Source organism: Trichechus manatus, unplaced genomic scaffold, assembly GCF_000243295.1.
Source record: "Trichechus manatus latirostris isolate Lorelei unplaced genomic scaffold, TriManLat1.0 scaffold00042, whole genome shotgun sequence".
NCBI lineage: Eukaryota > Metazoa > Chordata > Mammalia > Sirenia > Trichechidae > Trichechus > Trichechus manatus.
In genome coordinates, this window is record NW_004443978.1 from 11,066,683 (window position 1) to 11,080,978 (window position 14,296).

At 45.3% G+C, this 14,296-nt stretch overlaps 1 protein-coding gene across 1 annotated transcript in view; it reads left to right on the top strand.

Annotated features, from left to right (window-relative positions):
* BFSP1 (beaded filament structural protein 1) overlaps positions 1-14,296 on the top strand; it is a 45,272-nt gene that overhangs the window by 14,413 nt on the left and 16,563 nt on the right. Inside the window, 3 exon segments of the mRNA XM_004376484.3 lie at positions 2,785-2,880; positions 4,341-4,433; positions 10,115-10,222. Of these exon segments, the coding sequence (XP_004376541.3) occupies positions 2,785-2,880; positions 4,341-4,433; positions 10,115-10,222 (297 nt within the window).

Genomic DNA, 14,296 nt, shown 5'->3' on the forward strand with positions numbered 1-14,296 from the left:
ATTTCATACAACAGAGTGCTGTCTTATTAAGAGAATAAACAATTCTTTTATACCAATTTGATTTATTCAAACAAGATGAATGAGGTAAAAGTCAGTGAATTATCAGATAGTTTGGTGAGTTTGTTACATACAGGCATACCTCGGAGATATTGTGGGTTCAGTCCAGCCCACCTCAATAAAGCAGATATCTCAATAAAGCAAGTCACACAAATTTTTTGGTTTCCCAGTGCATATAAAAGTTATGTTTACACTATACTGTAGTCTTTTGGAAACCCTGGTGGCATAGTGGTTAAGAGCTATGGCTGCTAACCAAAAGGTCAGCAGTTCAAGTCCACCAGGCACTCCTTGGAAACCCTGTGGGGTAGTTCTACTCTGTCCTATAGGGTATCTATTAATCGGAATCAACTCGACGGCAATGAGTTTTTTGTTTTTTTTTCTTTTTGGTAGTCTGTTAAGTGTGAAATAGCATTGTGTCTAAAAAAAAAATGTACTTACCTTAATTAAAAAATACTTTATTGCTAAAAAATGCTAACCATCGCCTGAACCTTCAGCGAGTCGTAATCTTTTTGCTGGTGAAGAGTCTTGCCTCGATGTTGATGGCTGCTGGCTAATCAGGGTGGTGGTTGCTGAAGGTTGGGGTTACTGTGGCAATTTCTTAAAATAAGAAAACAGTGAAGTTTGCCACATCGATTGACTCTTCCTTTCATCAGAGATTTCTCTGTAGTATGTGATGCTGGTGTGGTAACATTTTACCTACAGTAGAACTTCTTTCAAAACTGGAGTCAGTCCTCTCAAACCCTGCCACTGATTTATCAACTAAGTTTATGTAATATTCTAAATCCTTTGTTGTCATTGCAACAGTGTTCACAGCATCTTCACCAGGAGTAGACTCAATCTCAAGAAACCACTTTCTTTGCTCATCCATAAGAAACAACTCATCCGTTAAAGTTTTATCATGAGATTGTAGCAATTCAGTCACATCTTCAGACTCCACTTCTAGTTCTCTTGCTATTTCCACCACACGTGCAGTTACTTTCTCCACTGAAGTCTTGAACCCCTCAAAGTCATCCATGAAGGCTGAAATCAACTTCTTCCAAACTCTTGTTAACGTTGATATTTTGACCTCCTCCCATGCATCATGGATGTTCTTAGCGGCATCTAGGATGGTGAATCCTTTCCAGTTTACTTTGTCGAGATCATCAGAGGAATCACTCTCTATGGTAGCTATAGCTTTATGAGATGTATTTTTTAAATAATGAGACTTGAAAGTTGAAATGACTCCTTGATCCATGGGCTGCAGAATGGATATTGTGTTAGCAGGCATGAAAACAACATTGATGTACTGTACATCTCCATCAGAGCCCTTGGGTGACCAGGTGCACTGTCGATGAGCAGTAATATTTTGAAAGGAATCTTTTTTTTTTTTTTTTTTGAGCAGTAGGTCTCAACAGTGGGCTTAAATATTCAGTAAACCATGTTGTAAACAGATGTGCTGTCATCAGGCTGTGTTGTTCCATTTGTAGAGCACAGGCAGAGTAGATTTAGCATAATTCTTAAGGGCCCTAGGATTTTCTGAACTGTAAATGAGCACTGTCTTCAACTTAATGTCATCAGCTGCGTTAGCCCCTAACAAGAAAGTCAGCCTGTGCTTTGAAGCTTTGAAGCCCGGCATTGACCTTCTCTCTAGCTATGAAAGTCCTAGATGGCATCTTCTTCCCATATAAGGCTGTTTCAGCTGCATGGAAAATCTGTTGTTTAGTGTAGCCACCTTCATCAATTATCTTAGCTAGATTTTCTGGATAACTTGCTGCTGCTTTTACATCCGCACTTGCTGCTTCACCTTGCACTTTTATGTTAAGGAGATGGTTTCTTTCCTTAAACCTCATGACCCAACCCCTGCTAGCTTCAGACTTTTCTTCCTCAGCTTCCTGACCTCTCTCAGCCTTCATAGAATTGAAGAGAGTTAGGGCTTTGGCTTAAGGGAATGTTATGGCTGGTTTGATCTTCTATCCAGACCACTAAAACTTTCTCCATATCAGCAGTAAGGCTGTTTCACTTTCTTATCATTCGTGTGTTCACTGGAATAGCACTTTTAATTTCCTTCAAGAACTTTTCCTTTGCATTCACAACTTGGCTAACTGTTTGATGCAAGAGGCCTAGCTTTTGGCCTATCTCGGCTTTCAACATGCCTTCCTCACTAAGCTTAATCATTTCTAGCTTTTGATTTAAAGCAAGAGACATGTGACTTTACCTTTCACTTGAACACTTAGAGGCCATTGTAGGATTATTAATTGGCCTAATTTAAATATTGTCGTGTCTCAGGGAATAGGGAGGCCAGAGGGGAGGGAGAGAGACAGGGGAACGGCCAGTTGGTGGGGCGGTCAGAACACACACAACATTTATCGAATAAGTTCACCGTCTTATATGGGCATGATTTGTGGTGCACTAAAACAGTTAACAATAGTAACATCAAATATCACTGATCACAGATCACCATAACAGATATAATAATAATGAAAAAGTTTGAAATATTGAAAGAATTACCAAAATGTGACACAGAGACATGAAGTGAGCACATGCTGTTGGAAAAATGGTGCCAATAGACTTGCTCGATGCAGGGTTGCCACAAACCTTCAATTTATAAAAAACACACAATACCTTGCTAGAAGTGCACCCAGGTGGTTCATGTGCTCATACATCTGGTTGATTGTACGCCAGCGTGCTGATGCCTTCACAGTAGGACCCTCCAAGATTGTATATGTGATTCTTTCTCTCTTATCACAGGAAGCAGATGAAGCCTTACTGTATAACCTTGGCCTTCAAATCGAAGCCCAGTTTCTGCAGGACGATATCAGTGCAGCAAAGGACAGGTACAAAAAGGTAACCATGATCCTTCTGAAGCCCACCCTGCCTGAAAAAAACCAGTTTGAGTTTGGTTAGACAAGTCCAGGCTACTCAGGCTGAACACTGAGACTGCACAGTGGGCTCCGTTTCTGAGTGCATTTTCCCTTGAACCAAATGGGTGCTGGGCTGGTCACTGGACAGCACTTAATTAGCCAGCTGTATGCAGAGGAGTCAGCAAGCTCCTTGTGTATGCATGCACACACACACACGTGTGTGCACCTGTGTGTTGGGGGTGGTATTGGGAACCAATATCAACATAGTACTTTACAAGTTTGCAAAGTAATTGTATGTAGAACGGATTGACTAAGCTACAACTCTGTCGACTATTTCAGCTCTGAACATGCAGGGGCATTGCTTTTCAGCTTTGCTTCTGAGCCAGTTAATTAAGGGAACATACGGCATTCAGGAGTCGCCTCTATGTAGTGCTCTGCACCCTTCCTCTGCTCTGTCACAACTTTGGGGGGCCTCTGTGTACTGCAAGAATCCCAGACTGCCAGTGTCCAATCTGAGGTCAGATCCTGGAGCTATATAACCACGGGTGAGTGGCCTAACTTCTCTGAGCATTGTCTTCATCTTTGAAATGCAGATGCTAGCATCTCTTTCGCAGCTCCGTTCTTGTGTGGGTTAAGTGAGTGTAGCTGACCTGGGGGCTCCTGACCTTGATGCCAGGAGTTGACCTCTGCACCAGCCCTGGCGCGCCTCCAGCGGCCAGCAGCCACATCCCTTCACCTCAGGGCTTTCTCTGTGCAGCTGATGGCTGCCCTGTCTTAAAGGGAAAACCAAAAAAACCTGCTGTTGTCGAGTCGATTCCAACTCATAGCGACCTTAGAGGACAGAGTAGAACTGCCCCATAGGGTTTCCAAGGAGTGGCTGGTGGATTTGAACTGCTGGCCTTTTGCCGAGCTCTTAACCACTGTGCCACCAGGGCTCCCCTTAAAGGGAAGTGCTGGGGAATTACTGCCCCTTCAACCTGTGATTGGTGGGCTGTATCACCAGTTGCCATGGAGTCAGTTCTAAGACATGGTGACCCCATATGTGTCAGAGTAGACACACTGTAGGGCCTTCAGTGGTTCTTTTTCAGAAGTAGATTGCCAAGCTTTTCTTTCGAGGTGCCTCTGGGTAGACTCAACCTCTAACCTTTTGATCAGGAGCTGAGCACCCTGGGGCTCCAGAGTAGACCAAGCCTCGGTTTATTCATCTCCCTGATGCTCTTGTGAAGATTAAACCAGACATGAGACATCCACTACAGTGACAGCACATGGTGGGCGGGACCAGGAGTGACAGCAGAGTCACCTTCATCGTCATCTTGTTCACAGTCCATCCTAGTTGTGATGGTGAAACTGGTGAACGTATTCATCCTTTAGGTTCGTCTAGTGCTAGAGGGAAAAACTCAGGCAGCTCAAGTGTTAACAACGATGCTTTCCATCCCCCAACAGAATCTTCTGGAAATTCAGACCTACGTCAGCATCCTGCAGCAGATCGTACAGATGACTCCTCAAGCATCTACCATTCTAGGTGGAACGGCTGAGGTAAGAATTGGAGCCACAGCTGCTGGGCAAGCAAACCAGGCCTGAGGGAAATCGTTTGTGGAGATGTGTCTCCCACCTCTCGTTGGACCTGCTTCACCTGGTGGGAGACCGAGGGAAACGTGTCAGGCAGAACTGTTAGGGGAGCAGCTAGCTGTGTTTACCACTTCCCTACTCCTAGTTGGTATCCAAATCTGAATATAAATTTGTATTCATGGGTTCTTTTTAACTTTTTTTTTTTTTTAGCTCATACTGTGAACACTGGTACTTAGACATCTGAGGACATAAAGTGTCCGTGACCATTTTCTTTGGTATTTCCTTTTGAGAATTATGGGACTTCTACCTTGTATGAATTCACTGAATAGCAACAGATTCTTCCTTGTATCCTTTATAAGAAAGAAGCAAAGTGGGTGTGCCATTGATGTATCCCCAGCAGCTCTGTGTGAGAGATCTTGTTGCTTTGCACTTGATGGGTCAGTTGTTTTTTTCTTTCTATTCTAATAGGTGTGTTGTGCTTCTCTTTGTGGTTTTAATTTGCACTTCCCTAAGGCCTAATGGTGTTGAGTGCTTTTCATGTGCTTATTTGCCATTCAGGTATCTTTTTTGTAGAAATGTGTTCAAATCTTTTGCCCATTTTTTTTAATTGGGTTTTTTGTTCCCCTTATTAATTTGACTGTAAATTTTGAACATAGAGAGCCTCAGAGGCTTATGAGCATGTTTTCAAGACCTGGTTCTGCTAATGATAAAGCGAGGAGCCAAGAGCAGATTGCGTTGCTTCCCAGACCATCTGTAGTGAACGATTTCACATTTTTTCACCACACCAAAGATTCTGCTTCTGGGTACGGCTGGCATCCGTCTCTGTCCCAACCCACAGCACCTTCCTACAGAATCAAAGCATCTTTTCAAATTTACAATCCCTGATAGGGGCAGATGGCCCAGTAAGCATACACAAACTGGGCTTACATGTGCATACTTACTAATCTAGTGAAATTGGTCACTACAGATGATTTGGTAAACAAGGTAAGCACCATGCTTGCCTTGCCTATTGGATAATCTGCCCCTGAGTGAGTCTGGCATGAAAACTATTTGGAAAGGTAGTAGTTTAACTGGTAAAGAGTATCTGCCTTGAGCATAATGCTCTTTTAAGATCTATCTGCATGGGATCAGATTGACAACAGAAACTTGAAAGATTAGATAGAAACCTTAAGAGGCAAAGAGTTTATGTTCGTGGGGGAGGAACAATTCAGAAAAGGAGGGTGAGAATAGTTACACAGCTCGAATTGCAAATGTAGAAACTTGAATTGGTGTTTCTGCTGTGTGTATTCTCAACACCAACAAAAAATAAATAAAATAAATTATTAAAAAAAAGAACTATTTGGAAAGGGTAGAGATTATTGAAGCTGTTTTTTTTTTTTTTTTTTTTTTTAATGAGGCTTTGGATGTAAAACATTATTCCCAGGCTCCAAATTTCTTTTTCACGTAGCTCTCTCGCTGCTCAACAGGATGGTATTTTTTTCCTAATGTTATTTCTAGTATTTTGTGATGCATAATATGATACAAAAACTCATTGCTGTCAAGTCGATTCCAACTCATAGTGACCCTATAGGACAGAGCAAAGCTGCCCCCCTAGGGTTTCCAAGGAGCAGCTGGTGGATTCAAACTACTGACCTTTTGGTTAGCAGCCAGACACTTAACCACTGCACCACCAGGGCTCCATAATATGATATATGTGGAAATAAATGGAAAAGGATGCAAATTAAAACAAAAAATGTAACTTTACACCTTCTCTGGAGGGTGTGGTGGGCTGGTTTGGTGGACTGCTCAACTAGTAAGATTTTGCTTCCTTTTGTAGGGATGGGAGCCCTCATGGCTCTGTGGGTAAGTGTTTGCTTGCTAACCAAAAGGTCAGCAGTTCAAATCCACCAGCTGCTCCTTGGAAACTCTATGGGGCAGTTCTACTGTGTCCTATGGGGTGCTATGAGTTGGAATCGACTTGAGGCAGTGGGTTTTGCACAGATGACAGGGACAGTGGTTCTCACCCCTGGTCCCCTTGGAATCACCTGGGAAGTGTGCTCAGGCCACGCCCCAGGTAGATTAAAGAGACACTCCAGGGAGGCAGTGCCCTGCCTCAGTGGTTTTCAGCTCCCTGGGGATGCCAACATGCAGATATGCTTGACAACCAGTGGGCCAGTAGAGCTAGTTACTTGAGCTTTTGTTCTATCTTAATTTTTTACATCAAAGCTAAAGAAATCCCAAAATTTATTTTAGAACACACCTTTGAACTCTGCCAAATAGCATCTAAGAGGAAGGAAAGTGACCTTTTTAGCCTTTATTAGGATATTCTTGTCTAAATTGCCCCCTAGTTACCACTTCAGGTTCTTGCTTTTGTTCATTAATGTAACCAAGGCGGCTACAAAGACCTGAGATAGTTTTTCCTAAGCCTTCATTTTCTTTGTCAGAGATTCCTTTCCAGATACCTGATTTTTATTTTTCACTCATTTCCCCTCTCATTCAAAGATGTTCTACATTGGAGTGCACCTTTTAAATCTTATAATCTATTACAAAATTCTTCTACATTATGAGAATATAGAGGTTGTCTGAACCTACTTTAATATCATTGAATTGGCCTCCCCTGGGAGCTGGTTAGACATGCAGGCTCCCCAGCCCCTGCCCCCAGTCCCGCTGAGTCAAAACTCGCATTTCAGCAAGACGCTGGGGGGATTTGCTTGCACATTCAGGTCTGAGAAGCGCTAAGAAATCATTACATTCTTTATTAGTCTTAGCTCACAAATTCTAAATACGAGTTAGGTGGTTGCTTTCAGGTTACTTTCATTGGTTCTTGTTACTGTCCTAGGAAATGTGCTAGTCACTTTTGCACAAATGAGGGTTCAACCAGTGTGATCCCTGGGAAAGCAGGCCAGTTAGCTAATGTGTCTGTGAAGCAGTGATTATCAGTGTCCACCAGCCAGAGCCCACTGGAGATACCCCTGTGGTCAGAGACAGTTGGGTGTGCTGTTTACTGCAGCAAGGGAGCACGCATGTGGGGAGAACCGAAGAGTATCAGCAAGAGGGTGTGGGAGGGACTGGCATAGGAGCTTGGCTTGTGTCAGGTGCTTTTGGGGAGGGGTCACCTAAGCAGGGAGTCCCTGGATTGTGTAAATAGTTAACACGCTTGACTGAAAGGTTGGAGGTTCAAGTCTACCCAAAGGTGCCTTGGAAGAAAGGCCTGGTGATCTACTTCCAAAAAATCAGCCACTGAAAACCCTGTGGAGCACAGTTCTGCTTTGACACACGTGTGGTTGCCATGAGCCAGAGTCGATTCGATGGCAGCTGATTTGCTGACCTTGTCAAGTAAGCAGGGGCTCGCTCTGGGTTGGGTGCTCTCAGAAAGAGGGGGCTGGTCCTATGATCCAGTACCTTAATCTTAGTAATTTACACCTTGGAGGCGGGAGGAATGGAGTACCGCTAAAACTGCATTCGGTAAAGGAAACAGCATCATGCATGTCAATGAGGAGAGTGGGATGTTTGGTCATTTTTGTGACGGTGTGATGCTCTTTTTGTCTGTGCTGATACATGGTGACAGCACGGTCTTGTTTCTGTCCCATTCCTCGGTGGCCCCAGGGCGCCACCTTTGTCTGCAGGTTGTCTGTGGCATTGCTTATAAGCCCAGAGCACCGTGGCCTGTGGAGTGCCAGGCTGGCCACCGGTGGATGGCTGCAGGGCTGTTTTGCTTCCTTTTCGATTTAAGTATGTGAGGCCTGAGGCTTACTGTATGTGGGGCACTGTGCTGGGCACCCGGCAGGTGGGGATGGGGAGGGGCATGAAGATGAATGAATAGTTGCTAAGCAGCGAGCAGAGGCCCGGCCAGACCCCAGTCCAGAGGCTGAGTGGGAGGTGGTGTGATGTGCTTGCCTGCATCTCCCTCCATGCTGAGGCTGCACGTCTAGAATTTGCAAAGCTAGCATCTTTGCGCATCCTTCTTATGTCAGGACCCAGGGATATGAGTTCCTTCTGCTCCCAGCTACCCACTTGTCCACATCTTTGAGTCAGCGAGACAGGGACTGAGAGACAGAGAAACAAGGAACACAGAGATGGAGGGAAACAGAGCGAGAGACACAGAACGAGACACCAAGAGAGATCCATGCCTCCATGGTCTGAGGAACGTAGGAATGAACAGGTGAGGGCTTTGGCGGGTTATGTCTCCAGCCCATCTTCTCCATGTGGTCAGCCTGGGACCTGGAGTCACTGTTGCTTCCTTTGCTCTTGCTCCAGCGTTCTAAGAGTCTGTGCTTGTGCTCCCGCAGCGTTGCTAGGTGTTTGAGAGTCGAGGGCTACTGTGAACGTGTGGGCTTGGACATGTGAGCACTTGGTGTATGTATTTGTGTTCTGTTTTGAGTGGCTTCAGATGGGCATGTCTGTAAGAAGGCACTCTTCTTGTGCAGCCAGGCTTTGGGAAGCAATTGAGAGAAGGGACTTTCCGAGTTAGGAACACCCGACTTGTGTACAACCCTTAGTTATGAGCCAACCCCCATAAAACCTATTATATGAAAATTTGAGGCACATTCAATGGTTCATAATAACAAAACAGGTGCTACTTTGTGACACATATCAAAACATTATTATTATTACTGTATTAGTACCTTAAAGATGTTTTCATGTATCTAGAAGTGTTTAATTTTTTTATGCATAGAAAGGTAAAGTCTGTACTATATACTAACACAAACATTTGACTAACTGATGTTAGGTAAAAAACCGTACATAACTGTTCCGATTTACATATAAATCCGATTTAAAGACAGATTCAGGAGCGGAGCTTGTTTGTAATCCTGGGATTGCTTGTATTTTTGAATAGACAGTGGAGAGGCCAGTCAGGAAAGGGGCGCCCGCTGGGCAGAGCGTGCAGGGGTCAAGGCAGGATTTTCCCCTCCTTCCAGGTCGTTCTAAGAAGTGTTAACAGTTCCTCGGCTGCTCCCCAGGGCTCCCTGCTTTCCTCTCACCTTTGGGAGCCCCAACAGCTCGACTCCTGCCATGAAGTCTTAGCACGACTTGACAGCTCAGAGTTCAGACTGACCAGACTTACTTGTGTGTTGTTAGCTGCTGTCCGTTTGGCCCTGATGCTGCCAGATCCTGTGCTGTCTCCATGATTGGTTGCAGATGATCCATAGGGTTTTCATTGGCTGATTTTTGGACATATATCACCAGGCTTTTCTTTCTAGTCTGACTTAGTCCGAAAGCTCCGCTGAAACCTGTTCGGCATCATAACAACGCACAAGCCTCCACTTACAGATAGGTGGTGGCTGCGCATGAGGTACATTTGCCAGGAATTGACCCGGGGTCTCCTCCATGAGGTGAGAATTCTACCACTGAACCCCACTGCTCCCTTCCGTCTTCCATAGACACAGAGAATTCGAGCCGAACAAAATTGAGTTTTCTTTTTCACGGAAGAGAAAAACAAGGCTTTGAGAACAGCCAAGCCTAAGCTCAGGTCTCCTGAGATGTAGTCTCGTGCATTTTCCACTCACAAGCAGCTGATGATTCTGAAGTGACTGAAGACCAAGCAGAAAGGTGCCACAGTGGCCGTGTGGGCCCTACACCTCCTTTGTCTGTTCCTCTCTGGATTTCAGAAGTGAAGTCCTCAGAGGCCCAAGTGCGAGTGACAGCTAAGTCTGGCCTTCTTTCTGCAGGAGGAGCTCCTGACAGAACAGAAAGTTGCTGCCCTGCAGAGCCAGCTGGAGGAGAGCCAGGCCACCCTCTCCCACCTGCAGACGCAGAGGTCCAGGCTGCAGGCTGAGGTACCGCTCTGCACCCCACTTCCCGCTGCTCACTGTTGGTGGCGCCATGTGCGTGAGTGCCCAACGGATTAGGTTGGGTTTCACAGCACGCTACATCAATGTGTAACATACTTACAGAAAAGTGTGTAAGTATTCAGCTGATGAATTTCCGCAAACTGCATGCACCCATGTACCCAGCACTCAGCTGAAGAGACAGAGCATTCTATATATGGGACCAATCGTTCTGGTTTGCCCGGGACTGGGGGGCTTCCAAGGACACTGGACTTTCACTGCTAAAACCAACGGAGTCCTGGGCAAATGACGACAGTTGGTGACGCCAATTCCCGGGCCCCTGGAAGTTCCCCGCATTTCCCCTTCAGTCACCACCTCCCCACCAAGGGTAGTGCTGTCCTGATGTCTAACACAAGTGACTCATCTGGCCCCAACAACTTGTTTTTAAGAGTAAGGAAATGGACACATATTGGGATTTTTAGGATCCCTGGTGGTGCAGTGGTTAAGAGCTCGGCTGCTGACCAAAAGGTCTGCAGTTTGAATCCACCAGCTGCTCCTTGGAAGCCCTATGGCACAGTTCTGCTTTTTTGGAATTGACTCAATGGCAACAGATTTGGGTTTTTTTTTTTTTTGGTTTGATGGCACAGTGGTTAAATGATTGGCTCCTAACTGAGAAAAACAATTGGCAGTTCAGACCCACCAGCCACCTTATGGGAGAAAGATGTGGCAGTCTGCTTCTGTAAAGATTTACAGCCGTGGAAGCTCTGTAGGGAGGTTTTACTCTGTCCTGTAGGGTCATTATCAGTTGGAATCGACTAGACGACAGCAGGGTTTTAGGATTTTTATCCTACATTCTCTGGGGTCTGTGCTTCCTGTTTCTCTTCTCATACCTTCACAACCTCTCCTTTGGACTTTGATTACAAACCTGTAAGAGTCAGACATTCTCACACACCCCCCTTTTTTTTTTGATGAAGCTTAATTTGAAAACTAAACAACAGAAAATCTCAATTCCTGTTTTTGTGACCTTCCTTCTTGGCGAGTGAGTTTCACGGTTTGCTCTGTCGTTCCTTCAGGTTCTCCTGTGACTGTACACCTGGCCACTCTGATGGAGAATGTTGGGGTAGAATACAGTACCGTCACACGGTTGTGGAGCCATGTTTTCCAAATCAAAAAGTAAACCGACATTTAGTTTGACAAGTTCATGGAAGGGGCAAGAGAAAAAAAATGTAAAAATCTGACTCTAACAGAAAACCTAGAATGTTTGCTGATATGTGTTCCTCTGTCTTTATTCTACCAGTGCCGCCTTGTTGTTGTTAGTTGCCGTCAGTCAGTTCCAACTCAAGGCGACCCCATGTGTGCAGAGTCAAGCTGTGCCCCATAGAGTTTTCTTGGCTGTAATCTTAATGGAGGCAGGTCACCAGGCCTTTCTTGCGCAGTACCGCTGGGTGGGTTTGAACTGCCAACCTTTGGGTTAGCAGTCGAGCGCAAACCGTTTGTATCACTCAGGGTTCTTTACCAACGTCTACAAAATTGATGTAATTTTAAAAGCCACGACTAAAGGCGGCAACTTTCAGTCGATACTCAGTGCCCTCCAGATCTGCTCAGGATGTCATTTTGGGACCTTAGAGTTAAAATATCCTTATTCCCACCTCCACATGCACTGCACAAACCTCTCTCCCCACCTCTCCCTGCACAGCAGCTCTTTGAGGGCCAGTGGGGTCTGGTGATTGTCCCCTGAAGTAAAGATCACAGCTCTAGACATGGAGTATGTCCTTAGTCCTTACATGGACAAACCGTGGCTCAGGCACTAAACACTTCAGTGTGGCTCCTAGATAATGTGCAGTTTCCCCTGAGGGCCTGAAAGGACAGCAGGAAGGTTGTGTGTGTGTGTGTGTGTGTGTGTGTGTGTGTGTGTGTGTGTGTGTGTGTAGGTGCGTGTGAGTGTGTAGGTGCGTGTGAGTGATTAGGGAAGTGGGAGGCGAGACCTCTCCTGGTCTCAAGACCAGTATTTTTTCAAACAGTGAGTGAGAACTCGTTATTGTTGTTAGTTTCATTTGTGGGTTGTAAAATCAATTCAGTGGAATCAACTGGCCTTAAAAGAAATCGACAACACTAGACTAAAATAGAATAAGAAATAAGAGAGCACGCTGCAAGTACAAAGGTAGGATTTGCTTTGTGGAACCTGTTTAAATGCACTCACATTTGTCTGGTGTGTATAGCTTACAGTGTGAAGTGTGTTTCTTCCTGTGGTCATGGTGATGAAGTTGAAAAAAACGCTTCCCTCAATACCGAGAAAGATGAAAGGGCCCAGCCTCATGTGATAAACTACAGTTCCAAGGCAAAAAGAGTGTTTCTCTCTCTATGTTGAGTGTAAAAATAAGAAATTTCATAAAAGATTAACTTAGGGCCTGAGAATACAGAGCAAAACCATCTGGCTGGCCACCCGTTTCTACCCTTGGTTGCTACCACAAGACTTACCAGTTTACTCAGATGCTGCCATTTCTCTAAAGCAGGGATTTTAACTTTCTCGTTTGTGCCATGCCACCTTCTGGCTTTGGCATCTGATCAACCCCGTGGACTCCTTTCAGAAAAATGGTGTTGAAGGTATAAAATAAGGTACAATTAAAAGGAAACCAATCGTGTTGGAACAGTTATCAAAATATTATAAAACCATTTCATATAGCATAATAAATACGTTTACATTAAATAACAAGATCTTGCAGGAGGGCTAATGAATACAAGTTGTGTTAGTTATCTGGAGCCCTGGGAGGTGCAGACAGTTCACACTCTTGGCTGGTAACCAAAAGGTTGGTGGTTTGAGTCCACCCAGAGGCACTTTGGAAGAAAGACCTGGCAGTCTACTTCCATAAAACCAGCCACTGAAAACCCTATAGAGCACACTTCTACTCTGACACACAGTGGGTCACCATGAGTCAGAATTGACTCGACAGCAACTGGAATTGGAATTCGTTTTGTATTGCTGCTGTAATGAATTACTGCAAATTTAGGGGCTTCAAAAAAACAGAACGACCATTTATTATCTCACAGTTGTATGGGTCAGAAGTCTGCTCAGGCTTTGTGCTGATAGAAAGATTTTAGTGGGTTCCCAATGGAGTAGCTAAGCTGAGAGCTGCAAAGGAGATTTGGTGGCCCAGCCCCTCAGCATGGCCACTGTGACTGGGGACACAGTGGTGGTGGTGTGAGTGCTCCCTGCAGCCTGAGGGCTCCAGCCTGGCAGAGCCGTGGCAGCTGGTTCTGCCTATGGTTAGGGCTTCACATCTGATGCTTCCAGAATCCTCCACAGCAGGGCTTCTCAGAGTGTGGGCCCTGGACCAATAGCATTAGCATCACCTGGCAACTTGTTAGAAATGCAAGTTCTTGGGTCCACCCCAACCTACTGACTCAGGAACTGCAGGGAGTGGGGCCCCGCAGTCTGTTTTAAGAAGCCCTCCAGATGATGATGCAGGCTCAAGAGTGAGAACACTGATCCACAGGATGGAAGGAACAACATCCCAAGATTGGAGCTGGTGGCCCCTCCTTCAAGTAAGCTGAACACAGACCATGTGCAAGACCCGTGGGGATGACACATTTTACCGGTGCAAGAGAAAGGACAGGCAATTCTGGTTCCCTGAATCGCATCAACTGATAATTTCTGTGACAAGGAAGTGAAAAATGCCACGCTAATTGCAAAGGCTGAACCGCCCTGATAGCATATTTCATTAAAGGCAGTTAGCGCCATCTAGTGGTACGTTTTGGTAAGACAGTGTGTAGGGGCCCTGGTGGTGCAGTGGTTAAGAGCCTCGCTGCTAACCAAAAGGTCGGCAGTTTGAATCCACCAGCCACTCCTTGGAAACCCTACAGGGCAGTTGTACCATAGGGTTGCTATGAGTCAGGATCGACCTGATGGCAATGAATTTGCTTTTTTTTAAGGAGCCCTGGTGACACAGTGGTTAAGTGCTTGGCTACTAACTGAAAGGTCGGCAGTTTGAAAGATGTGGCAGTCTGCTTCCATAAAGGTTACAGCCTTGGAAACCCTATGGAGCAGTTCTACTCTGTCCGATAGGGTCACTATGAGTCGGAATC